This window comes from Saccopteryx bilineata, chromosome 4 (genome assembly GCF_036850765.1).
Source record: "Saccopteryx bilineata isolate mSacBil1 chromosome 4, mSacBil1_pri_phased_curated, whole genome shotgun sequence".
Classification (NCBI taxonomy): domain Eukaryota; kingdom Metazoa; phylum Chordata; class Mammalia; order Chiroptera; family Emballonuridae; genus Saccopteryx; species Saccopteryx bilineata.
The window spans coordinates 2126030-2147616 of record NC_089493.1 but is presented as its reverse complement, the minus strand read 5'-3'; the positions used below and the strand labels follow the sequence as shown (position 1 = coordinate 2147616).

At 66.5% G+C, this 21587-nt stretch overlaps 2 protein-coding genes across 7 annotated transcripts in view; both read left to right on the top strand.

The window, feature by feature from the left end:
• CEP170B (centrosomal protein 170B) overlaps nt 1-18965 on the top strand; it is a 28933-nt gene extending 9968 nt beyond the window's left edge. For 3 of the 6 annotated variants that reach the window (XM_066278160.1, XM_066278159.1, XM_066278162.1), the window contains 17 exons: nt 306-395; nt 2408-2488; nt 3200-3256; nt 4307-4442; nt 5654-5758; nt 5926-6402; nt 6671-7386; nt 8028-8198; nt 8617-8710; nt 8954-10639; nt 11921-12167; nt 14397-14556; nt 14831-14974; nt 15110-15198; nt 16552-16645; nt 16761-16812; nt 16957-18965. In XM_066278160.1, the coding sequence (XP_066134257.1) occupies nt 306-395; nt 2408-2488; nt 3200-3256; nt 4307-4442; nt 5654-5758; nt 5926-6402; nt 6671-7386; nt 8028-8198; nt 8617-8710; nt 8954-10639; nt 11921-12167; nt 14397-14556; nt 14831-14974; nt 15110-15198; nt 16552-16645; nt 16761-16812; nt 16957-17192 (4635 nt within the window). In that variant the 3' untranslated portion in view covers nt 17193-18965. The remainder of the gene's footprint in view (nt 1-305; nt 396-2407; nt 2489-3199; nt 3257-4306; nt 4443-5653; nt 5759-5925; nt 6403-6670; nt 7387-8027; nt 8199-8616; nt 8711-8953; nt 10640-11920; nt 12168-14396; nt 14557-14830; nt 14975-15109; nt 15199-16551; nt 16646-16760; nt 16813-16956) is intronic. The other 3 variants (XM_066278164.1, XM_066278161.1, XM_066278163.1) reach the window with 3 other exon arrangements.
• Nucleotides 18966-20584: 1619 nt separating this feature from the next.
• PLD4 (phospholipase D family member 4) overlaps nt 20585-21587 on the top strand; it is a 13180-nt gene continuing 12177 nt past the window's right edge. The window contains exon 1 of the mRNA XM_066276565.1: nt 20585-20754. Within this exon, the coding sequence (XP_066132662.1) occupies nt 20728-20754 (27 nt within the window). The 5' untranslated portion in view covers nt 20585-20727. The remainder of the gene's footprint in view (nt 20755-21587) is intronic.

Genomic DNA, 21587 nt, shown 5'->3' with positions numbered 1-21587 from the left:
ATGAGGGGAGGGACCATGGTGGCATCAGTGGGGTGGGAGGAACTGGCCTGGGCATCTTAGCAAATCCCTGGGGCCAGTTCTGGTGGCTGGGACGGCTGATGGATCAGGCCTGGGTGAGCATTCTGGGATACACACCCAAGGTGTGAGTGTATGAGTTGGACCTGTGGGTTCTGAGGCCCATGGGGCTGGTATTGGTGTTGTAGTTGGTTGGGTACCAGAGGATGGAGGCTCCTGCAGAGGGTGCCTCTGCCTTCTGGGACTGGTCTAGCTGGGAAGACCCCCTGAAAGTCATCTGTCTCCCCCAGTCCCGCAGTGTGGACAAGCAGCATGCCGTCATCAACTATGACCAGGACAGGGATGAGCACTGGGTGAAAGACCTAGGCAGCTTGAACGGGGTGAGTGCTGGCCCCGCCCTCTCCGTGACCCCACCCTGCCCCGTGATGGCCCCGCCCCTTTCCCCAGAGCCCTTCCTTTTTTCTGGCTCCACCTCTTTCCAGGGCTCCTACTGGTGTGTGCTGGTCCTGCCGCTCCATGACCCCTCCTCTGTGCTGACCCTTTCCCTTTCTATGGCCCCATCCCCTATGCTGGCCCCATCCCTCTCCATGACACACACACACATCATTCCCCCCATCCCTCTGCTGTGGCCCACCTGGCCCCTCCAGGTCTTCTGCTCAGGTAGGGAGGCAGCCACGTGCAGGTGCAGAAACCACAAGGCCTCCCAGGCGTGGGGCTGCTCTCTGGTGGAGAAGCGGGACAGGCCCCTCGGGTGGGCACTGGGACCACCTGCAGGCTGGGACACAGGACTCCGGAGAGGAGCGGGGCTGTGCGGGGGTATCCTGTCCTGCAGGGGCGGGGGGGATATGACCTCTTCTGTGAAGGCAGGTGCTGGGGACAGGGAGGTGACCAGGAGGAAGGCCCTGCCTGTTGAAGCAGGGATGGGGGTCAGGCGAGAGGAACCTGGTGTTTGGGGTGAAAGTGGGGTGGGAAGGAAGGGAGCAGGGATGGGGGTGGGGTGGGGAGATCGGGGTCCTGGAGGTCTGAGTGTCTTGTTTCTTTCTGTGTTTGGTGGACAAGAGCCTGCCCTGGGCTGCTGTTTTCATAAGAAAACAAAGCCACCAGCCTCCCTCCACTTTGGCTGGAGCAGCGGGTCCTGCCCCATCCTTTCCTGTGCAGCCTGCCCCCCACACACATACCCTGAGGCGGGGTCCCACAGGAGCCCCAGGCGGGCCAGCCTCTGTGGTGCTCCACCCCCCCCCCCCCCCCGCTCCTCTCAGGGTGTTCCTGGCCAGGGTCTCAGGCTTTGCTGGGGTCTGCCCCTGGAGCCCCTTCTCCCTCCATCCTCCAAGTGGGCAGCAGGGAAGCCTGACACTGACCCTCCTTCCTGATTGGAGGAGGCTTCCAGAGGGGCTTCCGGGGCTGCTGGCCTGGTCCTGCTCCTCACACCCCAGGGGAGGGTTCTGCAGAGGCCTGTGGTATCCACAGAGCTGGGGCCAGCTCCCCCTGCTTGGGCGTTTGACACCAGGCTCAGACAAGGACACAGGGTGGTGGCGAGCAGGGTGGCTCTGCAGAGCCTTGCAGCTGTCCCCCACACCAGGCCTGCTGTCTGCCCTCCCTCTGCTCCCTGCTCCATGCCCAGGGACCCCGACTTGACATAAACGTGTCCCAAACCACACTCACCCTGGGGGCAGCCTCTCCCAGCCTGCTGCCCCACATCTCAGATCACGGCTGCCACGTTCTGCGTCAGTGTGGCGGACCTCCCACCTTGGCACTGGCCCAGGAGACGCCTTCCCTCTGGGCTTGGGACCCTCTGTCCTGTGATGGGTCCACACGCTCCTTGTTTCTTTCATCAGACTCTGGGCACAGGTGCCAGGCCTGAGCCACGTCCTCCTCTGTCACCCTGGCTTGTCCCAGGAGTCCTTTCACTCACCTGAGCACAGCGTGGCATTTGGTGGTGGCCTACGAGAGGGTCCTGCTGGAGGGATGAGGGTTTTCAGGGACTGGCCGTTCGAAAGCCGGCGAGCCTGCATGGGGGGGTGTTGTCAGACGGCCCCACACAGCCTGACCAACCTGGCCATGGGGTCCCCCCCCTGGGGACATGCCTCGGCCACTCCTGAGGGCATGGTGGGGTCGAGGTGGGGGAGGCTGGTACCCGCACGAGTCTGTGTAGACAAGAGAAACGGTCTGTTTCACAAAGATGCCCGGGGGTCGTCTGCCTGAGGGACCACGTCAGAGTCCCTGGGCACTGGGTCAGTGGGGCCAGGCACCGCAACCCCCTCAGTGGTCCTTCAGTGGTGTCTGTCCCTTCTGGGCGCGAGGCTGGGCGCCCATAGCAGGAGGGAAGGAGGGTTCCAGAGTTGGGGCCGCGCCCACGGCCGGCTCAGCTCAGCCCACGTCGCGTCTCCTGCAGACATTCGTGAATGAGGTGCGCATCCCGGACCAGAAGTACATCACGCTGAAGCTCAATGACGTCATCCGCTTCGGCTATGATATCCTTCCGCTCACCCTCCTCGGGCCTCCCCCTCGGTCCCAGGGCCTCAGTCGCCCCGCTGTCCTGGGAGCAGGTGGCCGGCCCCCGTGTAGTCTGCTCGCTGGCCTGAGCTCAGACAGGGCCCGAGGAACAAGTGAGCCCTCTCTGGGACCCAGAGACCTATGTGACCCGGCGGGGGGGGGAGCTGCACAGGTGTGGCATTCTCTGCCCAGAACACAGGTGAATGGGGGTGTCGTGCCTCCACCCTGGGCCGCTGGGGACCGTACTCATGACAGGAGAGCATGCTGTCCTCAGCCCACACTGGACTTGGCACGTTGGCTGGGGGAGGTGTGTGGACCTGGCTGCTGGCAGAGACCGTCCCCACCCTGGGAACCTTGGGGCTGGTGCAGGGGTGGGGGGACTGGGATGGCTGGCAGAGATGCCCTGGGCTGAGTGGGGGCACGTACACGCTGTGACCTGGAGTGGCCTCTGTCTTCCACCCCACCCAGCGGGGGCAGCACGGGCTGCAGGTTGCCCCTGCAGTGTGGATGCATGCCCGGTGTACGCGTGGATGTGCCTGCTCACCGGTATCCACACTTGGGCGGCACAGCCCCCCACCCCTACACCCCCATGTTCTCCTCCATCCGCCTCGCCTGGGGAGCCGTCCTTTCATCTCCAGGCCCTGAGGCTGCTGTCCACCCCACCCCCATCATCCTTAACTCACCACCACATTCCAACATGTACGTGCTGGAGCGCGTGCAGCACCGCGTCCCCGAGGAGGCGCTCAGGGTCAGTGCCAGCGCTTGTCCCCGGAACCTCCCCCCACAAAAGCCGCGTGTCCCTGTGGCCCCCCAGCCCTCTGCTCCCCACCGCCCGCCCCTCCCTGGCCACCCCTCCCCTCGCTGTGGCCTCCTCAGCCGCCTGGCCTGCTCTGCAGGATTGCCCAGTCTGGCAGGCGGGGAGACAGTCATCCCCCCAGGCTCACGCAGCCACGTGGTGGGCGCGGCCGGTGGGCGTGGCTATGGCCCTGGAGGCCCAGCCCCGCAGCTTCTGTAAGTGGAGAACCCTGATTAGGCCAACATTGGTCAGGGGTACCAGGAGCAGGACAGGAGGGGGTGTTTGAGGCTTACAGTTGGGCTTGAGGGTCCTGGGTGGGGGGCCAGAGCAGATGGGGCATCACGGAACATGGACTCTGGGTTCCTGTCCAGAGTTTTACTCAGGAACCCTGTGTCGGGGGTAGGGGGTGGGGAACCGGTCTCCGCTCATTTTCTGAAAGCCAGAAGCCGCGGGCAGCACAGGGGCCATGGTGGCCTGCCCTGAGTCCCAGGGCCCATGAGGGGCACAGCCAGTGTGAGCCTGGCTCTGACGATGGCAGAGCTCAGCCAGTTGGGGCCCTGGCATGCACAGACACATACACATGCACACACACATGTGTACAAACGCACACACGCACATATACAGACATGCATGCACACACACATATGTGTACAAACGCACACACGCACATATACAGACATGCATGCACACAAACAAACACACATGTTCTGCTCAGACAGCCCGCTGCTCCCCCCCCACACGCAGCCCCTGAGTGAGGCCGAGTGCCCTGGAACCTGTCCCACCCCTCTGGTGGGCCTGGGGGTGGCTAACTGCCCCCTGACATTGCTACTCACTCCTCACTCCTTCACCCAAGCAAGCCCAGCTCCCTCCTGGAAGCTTTGTGGTCCCAGGGACCCTCCCAGGCTTGGGCACGGACCGGGCGGGTCTCGGGCCGGCTGTCTTGGTGGGGGCGGTCTTCCCAAGGCTGCTGGCAGCCCCTCACCCCCCGCCCACTGCCCACAGCACGAGAAGTACACCAGCCAGCTGCAGGTGAGCGTCAAGGGTCCAGTTCCCAAGAGAGGTGAGGCCCTGCCCGAGCACGCGCCTTACTGTGAGTCCTCGAACCCCAGGCTGGAGCGGGACCGGAGGCCAGGAGCAGGTACGACGGTGTGGCCACACGGCGAGCACACACAGGCCTGCCCTCCCTCGTCTCCCACAAGCCCCCCCCATCCACCTCACCCGGGAGCAGTGCTTTTATCCCCACGTGACCCCTCCTCCCACCTGACTCCTGGGCTCACACCCGTCAGCAGACACAGCACAGCCTGCTCATGCAGGAGCTGCCTCCACGCCCTGCAGACACATCCACTCGACACACCCACCATGCCCCCTGCGGATACACGCATCCGTGCACACCTGCACCCTCCAGACACACCCGCCCGTGCCCCCTGCGGATACACGCATCTGTGCACACCTGCACCCTCCAGACAAACCCGCCCGTGCCCCCTGCGGATACACGCATCTGTGCACACCTGCACCCTCCAGACACACCCACCCGTGCCCCCTGCGGATACACGCATCTGTGCACACCTGCACCCTCCAGACACACCCGCCCGTGCCCCCTGCGGATACACGCATCTGTGCACACCTGCACCCTCCAGATACACCCGCCCGTGCCCCCTGCGGATACACGCATCCGTGCACACCTGCACCTTGCAGACACACCCGCCCGTGCCCCCTGCGGATACACGCATCCGTGCACACCTGCCCCCTGCAGACACACCCACCTGGTGTGCCCGCATCCTGGTACCCGGGTACCTGCACTCGCCTGTGTGCGCCAGGCCTACAGCTCAGCAGACACACACTTGTGTATGCCCACGTTCCTGCATCCTGTAGCCACACAGACCTGTGCACACCCACGCCCCTGTACCCTGTAGTCCCGGTCATACTGGTGACAGCCTCCAGGGTCACCCATCTGTGGCCTGAACCTTCTGCAGAGGGCTCCCCATCAGGCAGGCTCTGGAGGCAGAACCCCTGGGGCAGGGCTAAAGGGGTGGTGTGCCCCAGGATGGGCACTGAGGACAGGGCTTCCCTAGGGACCAGCTTCCCCCACGACAGCTTCCTGGCAGTTAGGTTCAGACGGGGACTGGGGAGGCCAATGGCCGTGGGCTCCAGGCAGTCAGTTTTCCTAGTCATCAGTGTGAAAACAGCTCAGAGCCATCAGCAGCTGGCCAGCATCCTGGGCCACTGCAGGTCTGAGCTGGGGGGTCTGCTGCTGGGGTTCCCTCCAGACCCCAGTCTCCCCAGCTCTGGGTCTCCCCTCTTACCTGTGTCGAGGCCACAGTGACCCAGAGCCTAACGCTCCCTCCGCAGAAGCGGCCACCTACCGCACACCCCTGTACGGGCAGCCCTCCTGGTGGGGAGAGGACGATGGTGGCACCCCGCCCGAGGACCGGCACCAGGAGGGGCCGTACCCGGGTAGGTCCTGAGGCCAGCCCGTGAAGAGTCCCAAAACTGCGGAGGGTGGCCTGGCCTGGAGCTGCCGGCCCTGGGGAGATGGAGAGGACGGTCCCAGCAGAGGTGGGTGGGTGAGGGTACTACCTCTCAGTCCTGCTTGAGGATGTGTGTCCCCCCCACCACCACAGAGCGGCCCAAGGAGCTGACTCAGCAGGATGGGGTCCTCATTGGGACAACGGCCAGCTTCCGGGGCCCCCCAGAGCCGCAGGGCTACTCGTTCCGCCGGGAGCCCAGCTACTTTGAGATCCCCACGAAGGAGGCCCCGCAGCCGCTGCGGCCCCCCGAGGCGCCCGCCCACGAGGCGCCCACCAAGGACGTGGAGCCGGGCGGGGCGGCGCCCGTGGTGCAGAGCCACGCCTCCTTCACCATCGAGTTCGACGACTGCAGCCCGGGCAAGGTGAAGATCAAGGACCACGTCACCAAGTTCTCCCTGCGCCAGCGGCGGCCCCCGGGCAAGGCCTCGCCGGTGGAGGTGGTCTCCGCGGAGACCAAGGTGGCTGACTGGCTGGTGCAGAACGACCCCAGCCTGCTGCACCGGGCGGACCCCGGGGAGGACCGCCACAGCACCAAGAGCGACCTGCCCGTCCACACCCGCACCCTGAAGGGTGAGTGCCCGCCGGGTGGCCAGCCCCCTCCTCCCATTGGGGGGGACCCTCAGGAGCTTGATCAATTTCAGGTTTTTTTCAATGAACTGCCTGGGAGTCGCCTGCCCCATTGAGGGCAACCAGCCTGTTCCTGGTCTGAGTGCTCATCTTGGTCACGTGTTCTGGGTTCCGAGTGGGGTGGGATGCTGTGTCCCCAACCCTACGCGACAGCCGTGGTTGTGCGTGTTGGCTTCCCTCGGCCTTACGCGTTGGGGTCCCTGCTCCCCAGACCACAAGCATGAGGACGGCACGCAGAGCGATTCGGAGGACCCCGTGGCCAAGGCGGCGGCAGCCACCGGGGTCCCGGTGGAGAACGGGGAGCAGGTGCGGCTGCAGAGGCAGATCAAGCGGGACCCCCAGGAGCTGCTGCACAACCAGCAGGCCTTCGTCATCGAGTTCTTCGACGAGGACGTGCCCCGCAAGAAGCGCTCCCAGTCCTTCACGCACACCCCGCCCGGGGACCCCAAGGCTGACAGGCGCCGAGGCCCCGGGCCGGCCGACAGGGACCGCCCGGGCGCCCCGGCCTGCACCCGGGGGGCAGGCAGCAGCTCGGGGCCGCAGCGGGCCAGCTCGCTCAAGCGGGAGAAGACCGAGGAGCGGCTGAGTGGCCCCGCGCCCCCCGGCCGGGCCTCCGCCCGCCCCTTCGGCAGCGTGGGGCGCCGCTCCCGCCTGGCCCAGGACTTCATGGCCCAGTGCCTGCGGGACAGCTCCCCAGCGGCCCGGCCGGACCCCGAGAGGGCGGCCCCGGTGCCGCCCGCCCCCCTGACGCCCCGTGAGGCCAGCCCCGTGGCCCCCTCGCCCCCGCCGCCACCCCCCGCTGACCCCCAGCTGGCCAAGGCCCGCAAACAGGAGGAGGACGACAGTCTCAGCGACGCAGGCACCTACACCATCGAGACGGAGGCCCAGGACCAGGAGGTGGAGGAGGCCCGCAAGATGATCGACCAGGTGCGGCGGTCAGCCGGGTCAGCGGGGTGCTTCTGGCCCTGCCTCTCGCTTCCCCACCGGCACCGGAGCTGGACACGGACAAGCTGTGTGTGTCCCAGCCGCTGGCCGCTCTGGCCAGCCAGGCCCTCTGCCCTCCTTCCTGGGGCCATGTCCGCGCGGAGGGCAGGAGCTGGACACGGAGAAGCTGTGTGTGTCCCAGCCGCTGGCCGCTCTGGCCAGCCAGGCCCTCTGCCCTCCCTCCTGGGGTCTGGGGCCGTGTCCACGCGGAGGGCAGGAGCTGGACACGGAGAAGCTGTGTGTGTCCCAGCCGCTGGCCGCTCTGGCCAGCCAGGCCCTCTGCCCTCCCTCCTGGGGTCTGGGGCCGTGTCCGAGCAGAGGGCAGGAGCTGGACACGGAGAAGCTGTGTGTGTCCCAGCCGCTGGCCGCTCTGGCCAGCCAGGCCCTCTGCCCTCCCTCCTGGGGTCTGGGGCCGTGTCCGAGCGGAGGGCAGGAGCTGGACACGGAGAAGCTGTGTGTGTCCCAGCCGCTGGCCGCTCTGGCCAGCCAGGCCCTCTGCCCTCCCTCCTGGGGTCTGGGGCCGTGTCTGCGTGGAGGGCAGGAGCTGGGTGCTCTGGTCCCCAGCCCCCTTGTCCTTCCGGCAGGTGTTCGGAGTACTGGAGTCTCCTGACCTCTCCAGGGTGTCCTCGGCCATTTATCGCCCGGTCATCAGAGGGGACAGAGATGAGCCCGATGACGGGGCGGCCCAGCGGGTGTCCCTGCTGCAGGAGTTTGCCTCCCGGTCCGTGGGCATGGCACCCCCAGGGGAGCTCCAGGTATACAGACCAAGCACAGACAGGGCGATGTCCAGGCTGGGCCCATTTGTCGGGTCCTGTCTGCACCCCAGATTCAAGACAGGGGCTGGGCCCCGGAAGGAGCGTGCTCTCCTGACCGGTGGCTGGGGCCACACGGTGAAGGCTTGGCCGGTTCTGAGCACCTGAGACCACTCGGGCACCTGCATGTGCTGCCCACAGGCAGGCTGGGGCCGAGCCACAGCTGAATCGGGCTCACATACAGCTGTTATGTTGGGGTCCCACGAGGGAGCTTTCCGGCTGTTTCCACAGGGGGGGGGATGTGGCAGGCACGGAGGTGGCCAGGATGGAGCCAGGCGTAGGGCGGGGCCGCCGGTGACACACCCTCCCGCCCAGCCCCTGCCGCGGAGGGTGGGGGGCCCACGACACACTCCTGTCTCAGCAGGGCTTCCCAGCGCCGGGCTCCACGGGGGCTCAGAAGTGGGTGTCCCGCTGGGCCAGTCTAGCCGATAGCTACTCAGACCCGGGCTTGGCAGGCAAGTGGTTGCAGGGCAGCAGTGGGGAGTGGGGCAGGGGGCACGGGGGCTGGGGGGCGGCCAGGGTGGGGGGTGGGGGGTGGCCAGGGTGGGGGTGGGGGGCGGCCAGGGTGGCCTCAGGCCACTGACCGGGGACAGGGTGGTATGCTCGTGCCAGCTGCGGCCGGGGCAGGGTAGGGTCCTGTGTGCCCCGAGACCTGCAGACTGGCGGCTGCTCTAACTGGGCTGCCCTCACTCTCACAGAGGACGGTCCCGGGCGCAGAGCGGGGGACCTCGACGGAGCCCTGCCCGTGCGCCAGCGACGCCTGCTCCCTCAGCTGCCCAGCGACAGGGCAGACAGCCCCGCTGGCCCCGAGGCCACCAGGAGGAGCGGGCCTGGGCCGCCAGAGCTGGGCAGTGAGCTGGCCAGCTGCCTCTTGGGCCAGGAGGATTTGGATCCTGATAGCCTCAGTGATGCCAGCGGCTCAGACGGGGGGCCCCCGGAGGAGAGACGCAGGAGCCCCCAGGAGGGACTGTTGTGGATGAGGGGCCGACACTCACCAAGGGCCTCTGGGGAGCCGGCCCCCAACTCTTTCTTCATTGGGGACCAGAACGGGGAGGCTGCCTTTCCCCGAAAAACATCTGCACCTCCAGGGGAGGTGGAGGGCCCGGGACGGGGGGCCCCGCCCAGCGCCCCGTCGAGGGACAGTGTCTATGTCAGCGCCAGTGGCAGGATGGTCATCCAGCTGCAGACAGGGCGGTCCCCACCCGCCGAGGGCCCCACCCAGGCCAAGGAGGCCCTGGCCTTCATCCGGCAGGAGAGCTTCACCAAGGAGCCGGCCAACGGCCCCCCGGCACCAGGCCAGCTCCCGAACATCTCCAGCCACCCCCTCCTGCAGGACCTGGCCACGGCCCGGGCCTCTCGCCTGGACCTCCACTCCCAGGACACCCAGCTGATCTTGAAGGAGACGGAGACGGCCCTGGCCGCCCTGGAGGCGCGACTGCTCTCCAAGTCTGCAGCAGAGGCGGAGGGCGAGGCGGGCAGCACCCTGGGGCGGCCGGAGGACTCCCTGTCGGGGGACTCCGACGTGGACACGGCCAGCACCGTCAGCCTGCTCAGCGGCAAGAACGGGCCCAGCTCAACGAGCCCTCAGCTCCTGGGGCTGCAGAAGGAGAAGCCGCCGTCCCCGCCAGCAGCGCAGGACCTAGGGGGCGCCGTCCTGAGCGGCACCCGGGAGCGGCTCTCGGAGAAGCAGCGTCACCCGGCGGGCCCACCGGACACGGGGCGTGGAGAGCCCGCGCGGCGCCTGGCCGTGCGGCGTGGGCAGGGGTCCCTGGACTGGCCCGAGGAAGAGCGAGGCTCTGGCCTGGCCCACCTACCTGGCTCTGACACGGTCGCCTCCGACCAAGAGACCTCCGTGGCCACCGGGGCGGGGCGGCCGGGGTCTCGCCGAAGACCCACGGCCCCACCGCCATCCCCGGCTGCCCGGGAAGAGCAGAGCCGAGTGTCATCCAGTGCCCAGAAGGTACATCAGGCGCTGACCCGGTCCAACAGCCTGTCCACCCCACGGCCCACGCGGGCCTCCCGGCTGAGACGGGCCCGACTGGGGGACGCCTCGGACACAGAGGCCGTGGACAGTGAACGGGGAACCCCGGCCAGCTCCGAGCCAGTGGGGCGTCCGACCGCAGAGCAGGCCAAGAAGCTGTCTCGCCTGGACATCCTGGCCATGCCCCGGAAGCGGGCGGGCTCCTTCACGGGGCCCAGTGACTCGGAGGCGGCCCCCGCCCGCGCTGGCTTCTCTGGCCGCAGTGTGGACTTGTCCTGCGCAGGCCGCAAGCCCAGCAGGGCTGAGGCTCGGCCCGCCCCTCGGAAGACTGCCAGCCCTGCCACAGCCACCCGCCAGCCCTTCAGCAGGGCCCGCCCGGGCAGTGCCCGATACTCTTCATCCAGTGAGTGTGGGTGCAGGCGGGCAGTGGGTCTACAGCTCCGTGTCTCAGCCAGCCCAGGCCCGGCCACCGGGTCCCCATCCCGGCCCCACAGGAGCCCCTGTGCTTGTGGGCAGGCGCGTCACTAGACGTGCACGCAGGTGTCCCCCCCCCCCCCCCCCCGTGGGCATAGGCAGTGGCCTTCCATGATCCCCACCTGTCCTGGTGTAAGGACAGGAGACCCCGATCATGTCCTGATGTCCAGGATGGAGGGGCTTCTTCCATCTCCCGGGGGGGACTGCTCCCTGTTCTCTGGAGTTTGGGCTTCGAGCTGGGACCCCTGATGGTGTGTGCGGGCCGAGCCCTCCATGAGGGCTGGGGGCCTCGGAGGGTGCTGCTGTCTGTGCAGCTGCCCAGGGTGCCCCCGGAGGCCAGACCCTGTGCCTGGGATCGCTGTGTCCACTTCCCCACCTCACGTGAGTAGACTGCAGCCCGTGCGTGCAGCCGGGAGGGACAGCACTCTGTGGTCACCGGAGCTGGCCTCCTTCCTGGGGTGACTGGACGTCCACACCTACTCAGTTGGCCCACCTGCTGGGAGCTGACCGTGCTCCCGAGGGAATTGGTTTGAGGTGTAGACGCTGCTGCTCCTGCCACCCACCCCGGACACCCCCTCTCCCCACCCCCATGCTGACTCGGCCTGAGCCGAGCTCCAGAGCGGAGTGCTGCGCTGAGGGGCTCCTTGGAGGACGGGGCAGGTGGCTGGGGACCACGGTGGCTTGTTGGGAACGCTGCCCACGTGTTCTCCACTGTGGGGGCGGCTCAGAGCCAGGCTGGGCCAAGAGGCAGGTGGGAAGATCGGGCGGGTACACGAGGGTTGCAAGGCTCTGCCCACGGGCCGGGCCATGCTCAGCTAGCCTATAGGCCCAGCCCAGAGCCCCTGCCCAGGCCAGGACCAGGGCCAACCCACGTGGGGAGGGTTACCCATTTGGGGTGTGGGGCCACCCCTTCCCTGCCACCAAGACACTGGTTTCCATCCATGGACACGCCCTGGCCTGTGGACGCCAGGCCGCCTGTCCCCTGCATGTGCCTCCGGGCTGGTGGGGGCCTGCAGGCCCTGGGGCTTAGCTGCTGTGGGCACTGGAGCTGAAGGGCTTTGAGGTGCGGGGTGCCGGCTGCGAGCATGGCCGCCCTGCAGCCTGGGCCCTCGCCGGGCGGGGCTGGGGAGAGCGGGACCGGGAGCGCCGCGGTGCTGAGCGCTGCTGCTCTGCTCTGTTCTCGCTTCTGGAACCAACTCCCTCCCTCAAGGCACGCACCGCCGGCAGCAGGGCTCGGACTGCACGTCCACCTCCGAGGAGGAGTACGGCTCCCACCACGGCTCCCCCAAACACACACGCTCCCGTGCCTCAACAGCCACGCAGACCCCACGGGCCGGCAGCTCCGCCCGGGCCCGGCCCCCGGCCCCCGGCCTCCTCCGGGACACAGACGATGAGGAGGAGGCGTCCGACCCCTATGGTTTCATTGTACAGACGGCCGAGATCGCGGAGATTGCCAGGTGAGCGGCACCATGCACAGCGCTAGCCGCTGACCAGCTGGGGACCCTCCCCTTGGAGCCAAGAGCACCCTGAGGGCAGGGACGGGGGGTCCTCTCCCTGAACGGGCTTTGCAGATGCTCATTGGATGGGTGGGTGGGTGGATGGATGGATGGAAGGGTGGATGGGTGAGTGGATGGATGGAAGGGTGGATGGGTGAGTGGATGGATGGAAGGGTGGGTGGGTGGATGGATGGATGGATGGAAGGGTGGATGGATGGAAGGGTGGATGGGTGAGTGGATGGATGGAAGGGTGGGTGGGTGGATGGATGGATGGATGGATGGATGGATGGAAGGGTGGATGGATGGATGGATGGATGGATGGATGGAAGGGTGGATGGATGGATGGATGGATGGGTGGATGGAAGGGTGGATGGATGGGTGGATGGATGGAAGGGTGGATGGATGGATGGATGGATGGATGGATGGGTGGATGGATGGGTGGATGGATGGAAGGGTGGATGGATGGATGAGTGGATGGGTGGGTGGGTGGGTGGGTGGATGGATGGATGGATGGGTGGATGGATGGAAGGGTGGATGGATGGATGAGTGGATGGGTGGGTGGGTGGGTGGGTGGATGGATGGATGGATGGGTGGGTGGATGGATGGATGGATGGATGGATGGGTGGGTGGATGGATGGATGGATAGAAGGGTGGATGGATGGATGGATGGATGGATGGATAGAAGGGTGGATGGATGGATGGATGGATGGATGGGTGGATGGATGCGTGGGTGGGTGGATGGATGAGTGGAAGGGTGGATGGATGGATGGATGAGTGGATGGATGGATGGATGGATAGAAGGGTGGATGGATGAGTGGATGGGAGGATGGATGAGGGGTGGGTGGTTGGGTGGATGGGTGGGTGAGGGTTGCATGGTGAATGGATTATAAACAGTTCCCATAGCTGCCCAGCAATAGGCAGGAATTGTTGGGTGGGTGACAAGCGTTTGGTGTGAAGAATGCTGACCTTGAGCCCATGAGGCACCCAGAAGGAGGTGACCAGAGGCAGGTGACTCCTAGGAGAGTGGCCCGTGGGGCATTTGGAGCCGTGGGCGCCACCAGGACAAGGATGGCGACTGAGGTCACGGGCAGCACAGGGTGGCGCAGAGCGGACACGAGAGTGTGGGGCGGGGCCGGGGCCAGAGCGCTTGGGATGGCCTAGGGGTGTTGGGGGCTGTGACCCGTGCCGGGCGAAGGTGAGGAGGGCTGAGGGCCAGCTGAGGGAGGAGGTGGCGGGGTGTAGGGTCTGGGAGGGAGCCCCGCACCTGGGTGAGAGGGGCAGGTTTGGGGGTGGAGCAGAGAGGAAGAGTGGAGGATGGACCCCAGACGTCCTGCCGTCTAGCTGAGGATGGAGACCTAGTCCTCGGTGGACCCAGGGGGCCCCCCATCCCTGCGGAGGCTGTAGGGTTGAAGTGCTGAGAAAACCTGGGGGGGTCTGTCCCCCCGAGAGTGAGAGGAGTGGGGATGGACAGTGACGAGGGCCCCATGGGTGCAGAACAAGCTAGTCCTAGGTCTGGGGAGCTTCAGAGGCCAGTGATGGAGGCTGGAGGCTCTGGCCGGGGGCTTCACAGACAACAGGGCACAGGGAGCTGCTCCTGGTTTCCAGCCGGCCACTGTCCTTTCCTGGGTGGCCTGGGGCCTCTTGGGGAAATGTGTGTTACCCATGGAGAGGGGGAGGGGACCAGGCTGGTCCTGGGGGCTTGGCCGCCCCGCACTGTGGGGACGTCCCTGGTGGCCTTCCTGGGTTGTCCTGCCTTTCCCCTCTGCCCGATTCTGATGCTTGTCTGTGACCCGGCCCCATCTCCTGCCTCAGTTTCCCTGCCTGCAGAGCAGGGCTTGTGTGGTCTCGTGCTCTGTGGCCGCCCTGATGTTTAGTCCTAGCGGCTAGAGGAGGGGGAGGGGTGGGGGCTCGGGGGTCTCTGTCCACCCTTCCTGCCCTGGCTGTGCCCCCAGCTCCACCCCGCCACACCCTAGGGACATCAGGGACTTGAGCCTCCTGCTGGGAGCCGTTGCTGGTGGCCAGTTGGGTGAGGTTTGGGCCGGGCTGGAGGCGGCACACCCTGGCTCTGCCCCTCGCTCGGCGGCCGGCGTGGCCTGGGAGGAGGGACTCCGGCCCCCACCTGGGGAGGAGAACGCGGAGGGCCCGGCCGGGCGGTCCCCTCAGCATCTGCCTCCTCTGCTGCCGACGCAGACTGAGCCAGACGCTGGTGAAGGACGTGGCCACCCTGGCCCGGGAGATCCACGACGTGGCTGGGGACGGGGACGCACTGGGCCCCCCAGCGCCCGCCCGGAGCCCCTCCCTGGGCAACACGCCCAACACGCCTGCCTCCACCATCTCTGCCCGCGAGGAGGTGAGCCCGGGCCCTCAGCAGAGGGCAGAGGCCATGGGAACCATGGGCCCTCACCGAGGCCCTGCTTTCCTGTGAGTCCTCCAGCTGCCCTGGGAGCAAGGGGTCTGGGACCTGCTTCTGTCAGGGCTGGGGGCGTCTGGGGACCTTGTGTGGACAGGCCTGGGGGCGGTCCTGTCCACCAGCTGTCCCAGCAGGGGAGGTGCTGCTCTCCCCACCTGCGGGCGGAACCCCATCCCTGGCTGGGCTGACCCGCCCTGGGGCCCCTCCCCCACAGCTAGTGCAGCGTATCCCCGAGGCCAGCCTCAACTTCCAGAAGGTTCCGCCTGGCTCCCTGAACTCTCAGGACTTGGACCAGAACATGAATGACCGCCGTGAAGACTCCCTAGCCAACAAGACTCGGGCTCGGAACCGCGAGGAGGCAGGCACCCTGTCCCGTCCCCCCCCCCCCGTCCCCTGGCCCGGCTGCTTGCACGGGGGCCCCTCTGGGCCCGGGTCGGGGGGCAGGTGTGCCGAGGGAGCACTCGGCTGCTGTGCTGATGCCCCGTCCTCGCAGGTGATCTTTGATAACCTGATGCTGAACCCTGTGTCCCAGCTGTCCCAGGCCATCCGTGAGAACACGGAGCATCTCGCCGAGAAGATGAAGTGAGTTGCCCCCGCGAACGTCCCACAGGCCACGGGAGCCCCGCCAGGAGTGGGAGGGGTCGGGGTGCCCCGCTGGACTCCCCTCAGAAGGGAGCCTTGCATGTGCGTCTGGACTGGGCAGGGCTGATGTCCTCCAAGGGCACACGTCTGCACACAGACGCGTCCGTGGCTCCCAGAAACGGACCCTGAGCCTGGGCAAGTCCAAGGCCCCTAGGACAACCGCACCCCCCCACCCCACCCTGCTCCCTCCCCCCTGTCCTCCCCGGTCCTGACCTGGCCCGGGCAAACACGCACCCTGACACCCACCAGCCCAGGTCCTGCTGCAGGCCTCAGAGTCCCCTGGGGCCTCGGAGGAGGGTGGTCTGGCCTCAGAGTCCCCTGGGGCCTCGGAGGAGGGTGGTCTGGCCTCAGTGTCCCCTGGGGCCTCGGAGGAGGGTGGTCTGACCTCAGTGTCCCCTGGGCCTCAGAGGAGGGTGGTCTGGGGAGGCACTCAGGTCCCCTGGGCCTCAGAGGAGGGTGGTCTGGGGAGGCACTCAGGTCCCCTGGGCCTCGGAGGAGGGTGGTCTGGGGAGGCACTCAGGTCCCCTGGGCCCCAGAGGAGGGTGGTCTGGCCACAGTGTCCCCTGGGGCCTCGGAGGAGGGTGGTCTGGGGAGGCACTCAGTGTCCCCTGGGCCTCAGAGGAGGGTGGTCTGGCCGCAGTGTCCCCTGGGGCCTCGGAGGAGGGTGGTCTGGGGAGGCACTCAGTGTCCCCTGGGCCTCAGAGGAGGGTGGTCTGGGGAGGCACTCAGTGTCCCCTGGGCCTCAGAGGAGGGTGGTCTGGGGAGGCACTCAGTGTCCCCTGGGCCTCAGAGGAGGGTGGTCTGGGGAGGCACTCAGTGTCCCCTGGGGCCTCGGAGGAGGGTGGTCTGGCCTCAGTGTCCCCTGGGCCTCAGAGGAGGGTGGTCTGGGGAGGCACTCAGTGTCCCCTGGGCCTCAGAGGAGGGTGGTCTGGGGAGGCACTCAGTGTCCCCTGGGCCTCAGAGGAGGGTGGTCTGGGGAGGCACTCAGTGTCCCCTGGGGCCTCGGAGGAGGGTGGTCTGGCCTCAGTGTCCCCTGGGCCTCAGAGGAGGGTGGTCTGGGGAGGCACTCAGTGTCCCCTGGGCCTCAGAGGAGGGTGGTCTGGGGAGGCACTCAGTGTCCCCTGGGCCTCAGAGGAGGGTGGTCTGGGGAGGCACTCAGTGTCCCCTGGGGCCTCGGAGGAGGGTGGTCTGGCCTCAGTGTCCCCTGGGCCTCGGAGGAGGGTGGTCTGGGGAGGCACTCAGGTCCCATGGCACCCTCCTCTGCCTGCTCCTGTCCCCACCCCTGTTGGGCAGAATCCTCTTCCAGAACTCGGGGCGTGCCTGGGAGGACCTGGAAGCCAGGATCAACTCTGAAAACGAGGTGCCCATCCTGAAGACGTCCAACAAGGTGAGGCCGGCGGGACAGGGACGTGCAGGCCCCGTCCACCCAGAGCCCCTGGGGAGAGACGCCCGTGGGTGCTCAGGCTCCCCCTGCTCCATCCGCCCTCCTTCCCACCTCCCAGGAAATCAGTTCCATCCTGAAGGAACTGAGGCGTGTGCAGAAGCAGCTGGAAGGTGGGTGCAGTCTGGGCCCGGGGTCCCCACTGGTGCTCCGACCTGGGGCAGGAGGGGGACAGGGAGGCCCGAGGATGCGGAGGGGGTATGGGTATGGGTGGCAGGGGGGGGTCCTCTGGCCGCCTGACCCTCCCTCCTCCCCAGTCATCAACGCCATCGTGGACCCCAGCGGGAACCTGGACCTACTGACCGCAAGCAGGGGCTCCGCAGGCCCGGCCCAGCTCGGCAAAGGCCGGCCGGCTGCCCAGAGCCCAGCCTCGCCCCCTTCGGCCCTGTCCCTGAGACACTTCCCGCAGAGGGCCACCTGCAGGTCCCCCAGCCTCCCGGACCCCGCCTTCCTCCCCGACTTCCTCCCCGATGCAGAGAGGTTCCTGATCTAGGCGGAGAGGCCCAGGTGGTCCCTGCCGTGTGTGCAAGTGTCCAGTGCCTCCCGCGCACCCCGCCCACCACCTCGGCCCCTCCCGGCTGCAGCCGGCTCACCATGAAGACCCCCACATGTGCCATAACCCCCACGGGCTGGTGCTGTGCCCAGTCCCCCCCACCCCCGGGCCCCCAGCCCACGCCCCAGGGGGACTTCCAGCCCCTTTCCTGCCCTGCCCGCCTCCCGGCCCAGCTTCTGCTGTGGCCACTGCCAAGGGCCGGCTTCACGGGCATGTCCCCGCGCCCTCTGCATCACTGTTATTTTTGTCTTGAACTTTCAAGGAAAGAGTAGTTTGTTCCATTTCAGCAGCCTCCCGCCTGGAGTCCCCTTCCCCACCTCCGCCTCACAGGCTGGGGGCACATGCTTATTCGGCTTGTCCCTGTGTGCTGGTGGGGCCAGGCAGGGCCAGGGGGCTGACCGTGGGGTCACACAGTGCCAAACAGGGAGCTGGGCGGGGCTCGAGGCCCCAGGACCGGAGGGTTCACAGGCCGGGCAGGGAGCTGGGCGGGGCTCGAGGCCCCAGGACCGGAGGGTTCACAGGCCGGGCGGGGTGCTGTGGTCGAACTGTGCCGGAGTTCAGTGGCCAGGGCAGGGAGGGGACCCGTGGGGACGTTCGGGGCGGGAACCCCAGCGCCTCGATCCTTTGGTGCCAACACATCTGCAGACCCACCAAGCACGTGGGCGGCGTCTGCGGGGGAGGCTGCGTGCTCACGCACACGCCCCACGCTCCGCTGACCGCCAGCCCGGGCACAACTGCGTGTGCTGAACCTGCCAGTGACGGTGCCGGGCCCCTGCCCTTGGCTTCTGGTGGCGCTGGGTCAGCTGGAGGTGGGCGCCAGACCAAAGTGGCTGCAACCAGGCTTCTGGAAACTCCTGAGGCGACACACTGTCCCCCCGTCCTGGGTACTGGGCATTAACGGGGCATCGACAAGGAGCTCGGGCCCCATGGGCCCCTGATCCCCTGGGGTGGGGGTAGGGACAGCTCCCAGGAGCAGTTTTGTTTTCTCAGGATTCTGTTGGTGGGAACATGCCAGGCAGTCCCTCCTTGGGGGGGGCTGGTGTCTCTGGAGCCTCTAAAGCCAAAGAGCCCTTTGCTGGGTGTGTGAGGAGGTGGGGAGGAGGGGAGGAGGGGAGGAGGTCTCACCTCCACCAGAGTGGTGGGTGCGGGGACGTGTGCCCCTGCCCAGCCTCTGCACGAATGTCGACTGCAGGAGGGACCAACGGCCGGGGGTGCCACCACTCCCGCTGGACGGAGGCCCCAGGGGCTCTTGTGTTTACATTGGGCGTCCAGTGCGTGGCCCGTGCCCCACCTGATGTTTACGTGTGTGAATGGCCGTGGGGACCCCGCCCGGCCCCGAGAGCCTGTGGTGTCACTCAGAGGAGGTGCTAGTCCTTGTCCCCCACCCCGCGTGCCCCATGCAGCCACCCGCAGTCCGGTCGGTCCCAGAGACAAGCAGTGGTCACTGCTCTGTCCACGAGGCCCTCTCCAGCCACCCCACGCCACCCCCACCCCACGGGATCCCTGTACAATGTTTTTTTTCATTCACCAATTCCTGTCCCCACCCACCCACCCCCTCCAGCCCTCGATCTGGGATTAGTAACTTATTTGGCTTTGCGGAGGCTCCTCTATGTTTGTCCTCAGGTGGTCTCTGGGTGTCTTTCAGAAAAAATGGTTATTTTATATTGATTTGTCATGGAATTTGTTCTAATAAATCATTCTATCATGTGGCAACATCCTGGCAGCAGCGCCCTGGCCTCATTCCTCACCGGTGATTTGTGGCTGGCAGGCTGGGGAAGGCTTGGCCCCAGGGGGTCGTCTCCCTTCCTGGGCTGAAAACTGATTTGGTCGCTCAGGACCAGGGGCTGCTGCAATGCATACGCATTGCCACCAGGTGGCGGGCTAGGTGAGAAAGTAAAGCGGGGAAATTTCCAGATGTTTGTTCTTCAAAAAGGAAAGCTCTTTTACGCCAGCCTTGAAGTCTGCGACGTCCAAGAGCACCCTCCGAAGCAGGCTGCGAGGGAAGGTCATGGGTTCTGTGCGCCAAGCCAGCTCCCCCTGTGGAGGGGCCTCTGACCCCCCCACTCTGTGCTGATATCACCCCACCTGGTGCCCACAACCCTGCATCTTCTTCACGTCGAGGGCCATCGGGTCCCCTGCCGCCAGCTATGGGCAGGACCTCAGGCAAGAGAGACAAGCAGAGCTGGAGCAAGTGGCCAGCATGCCGGGAGCCCACAGGGCTGACCACCACCAGAGCCTGCTCACTAGGTCACTTGACCAGCAGAGCACTTGTAACTAACTCAGCAGTTCCCCACGCCAGTTCTGTTCCCCCACCACGCCAACGCTGTTCCCTGTCCCCCCAACCCTGGGGCGCCAGCTCTGTTCCCCAAGCCAGCAAAGTTCACCCTGACTGTGTCCTGGAGGTGACCCCAAGGCCAGACTGGGGCAGAGGGTCCAGGAAGAAAGTGAAGGGGTCTGGGGGCCATCATTCCCTATTCGCTTTCTGGGCCACCCACACTGGCCCCAGGGTTCCCCTGTTGACCCTGACCTTGGGAACTGCTACCCATTTGAGTGGCGGGTAGGGGAGTTCACCCTGAACCCTGTAGCCCTGTCCTGAATAGGAGCTTACGAGGAGGAACTAGGGCAGACACCTGGGCCTCATTCGATGTGAATGGGGCTATTCTCAAGCTCCAGTCTGGGGGGCAACAGGCTCCTGTACTCAGGGAGCCCCAGTTGGAGGGGTTCGGGGTGAGACCGAGCCCCTTGCTGGGGCTAAGAACCAGCAATGTCTAGCTAGGCCTGCCTTTACAGACAGACCAAAACAAACAGCAACCCCACCCACATTCACCAAGTGGAGATTCATTTCCCAGCCTCTCTTGCAGCTAGATAGTCATGTGACTAAGTTCTCCATCACAAAGATACGTAGAAGTGCCCTGCGGGACCTCCAGGAAGTCTCGACGATGTCCTTTGTGCTCTGCTGGGAACACAGAGATGACGGCTGAGCTCCAGCAGCCACTGGGGGACCATGAGGCTGCAGGTCAACTCTGGGGACACCAGCAAAGAGCCAGAGAGACCTGCCTCCCCAGGGCTGTGGTGACAATGCCACCTCTAGAGCAGCAGCCCCTGAAGCTAGTTAGTGTGAGAGAGAAAGAAACTATTTTAATTGAGCCGCAGTTCCCTGGGTCCCCGTGGCTTGCATGAACCCTAACGGATACATAGGCCTGTGCTGGGAGTGGTTCCGCTTTGGGGAGGTGGAGAGAAAGAAGAGTGGTTTTTCTCTGGAGGCAGAGAAAGTTCTCAGCCCCACCCTCACGCTGGGCCACCCTGCCGCCGATGTCATCGGTCGGTCGGGAGTGCAGAGGGAGGTGCTCAGGACGAAGAGGAACTGACCCGAGAGGAAGCACAGGCTGCAGAGGGGAGGCAGGTGCGCGGGCTGGAGGCAGCCAGGGGAGCCTGCCCAGAGAGCTGAGGGGTGCCGTCTGGAGCGGGAGCCAAGATGGGCGCTGAGGCCAGACCCCCAGAGGTGAGTCCAGCGGAGCCAGGGCCTGGCTGGGGAGCCAGGCCAGAAGCCCTGGAGAGGCGGCTGGGGGCCACCTCCCTGACCCCACGCTGCCAGCACCCCAGGCCCAGCGGGTCTCAGAGCCCACAGCCTGCGGACCACCCGCTCCTCCCCAGTTTCCGCAGCAGGACCGCCGGGCCTAAGGGTCTCCCGGTGAGTTGGTAGCGGGTCCTCTCGTCCCAGCAGCTGCACCCCGCGCCCTGCAGGGCGGGGGGTCCCGCACCCTCAGCTGAGACCCCAGATGCCGGCCGGATCCCACAGCTGCCCACACGGGACTTGGGGCTCAGCTAACCCTGGGGGCTGCTTCTCAGCCCATCACAGTCCCGAGATACCAGTGCTGGTGGGCCATTCTCTCTCAGCAGCCAGTCCCACCCTAGGGACACATGGCGGGGGGGGGGGGGTGTCCAGGGCTGCAGTGAGTAAACAACAGGTCTGCGGCCACCGAGAGCCGTCCTGCAGACTGACCACCGCGGTTCCCAGGCTGCTCCCAGTGGCCAGCCGCCCGCTCTGGGCTGGGTGGGCTGGGCAGTGCCCCAGAGACCGGCTCCACCGAGATGAGGCTGCGCTCGGACCTGCCAGCTTCCCTGCAGCGTGGAGGGGGCACAGGCCCGCTTCCCTGCAGTGTGGAGGGGGCACAGGCCCGCTTCCCACGTGGTGCAGGCTCGGGGAGACTGTCTGAGGGTGTCTCTGGAGCTGCCCTCGCCTGGCCCCCGGCCCGGGCCTCACGCTGGTCTCTCCCGAGAGTCTGTGAGGCCTGCTGCTGGATCCCAAATCCCCACTGGGAGGAGGGAGTGGCA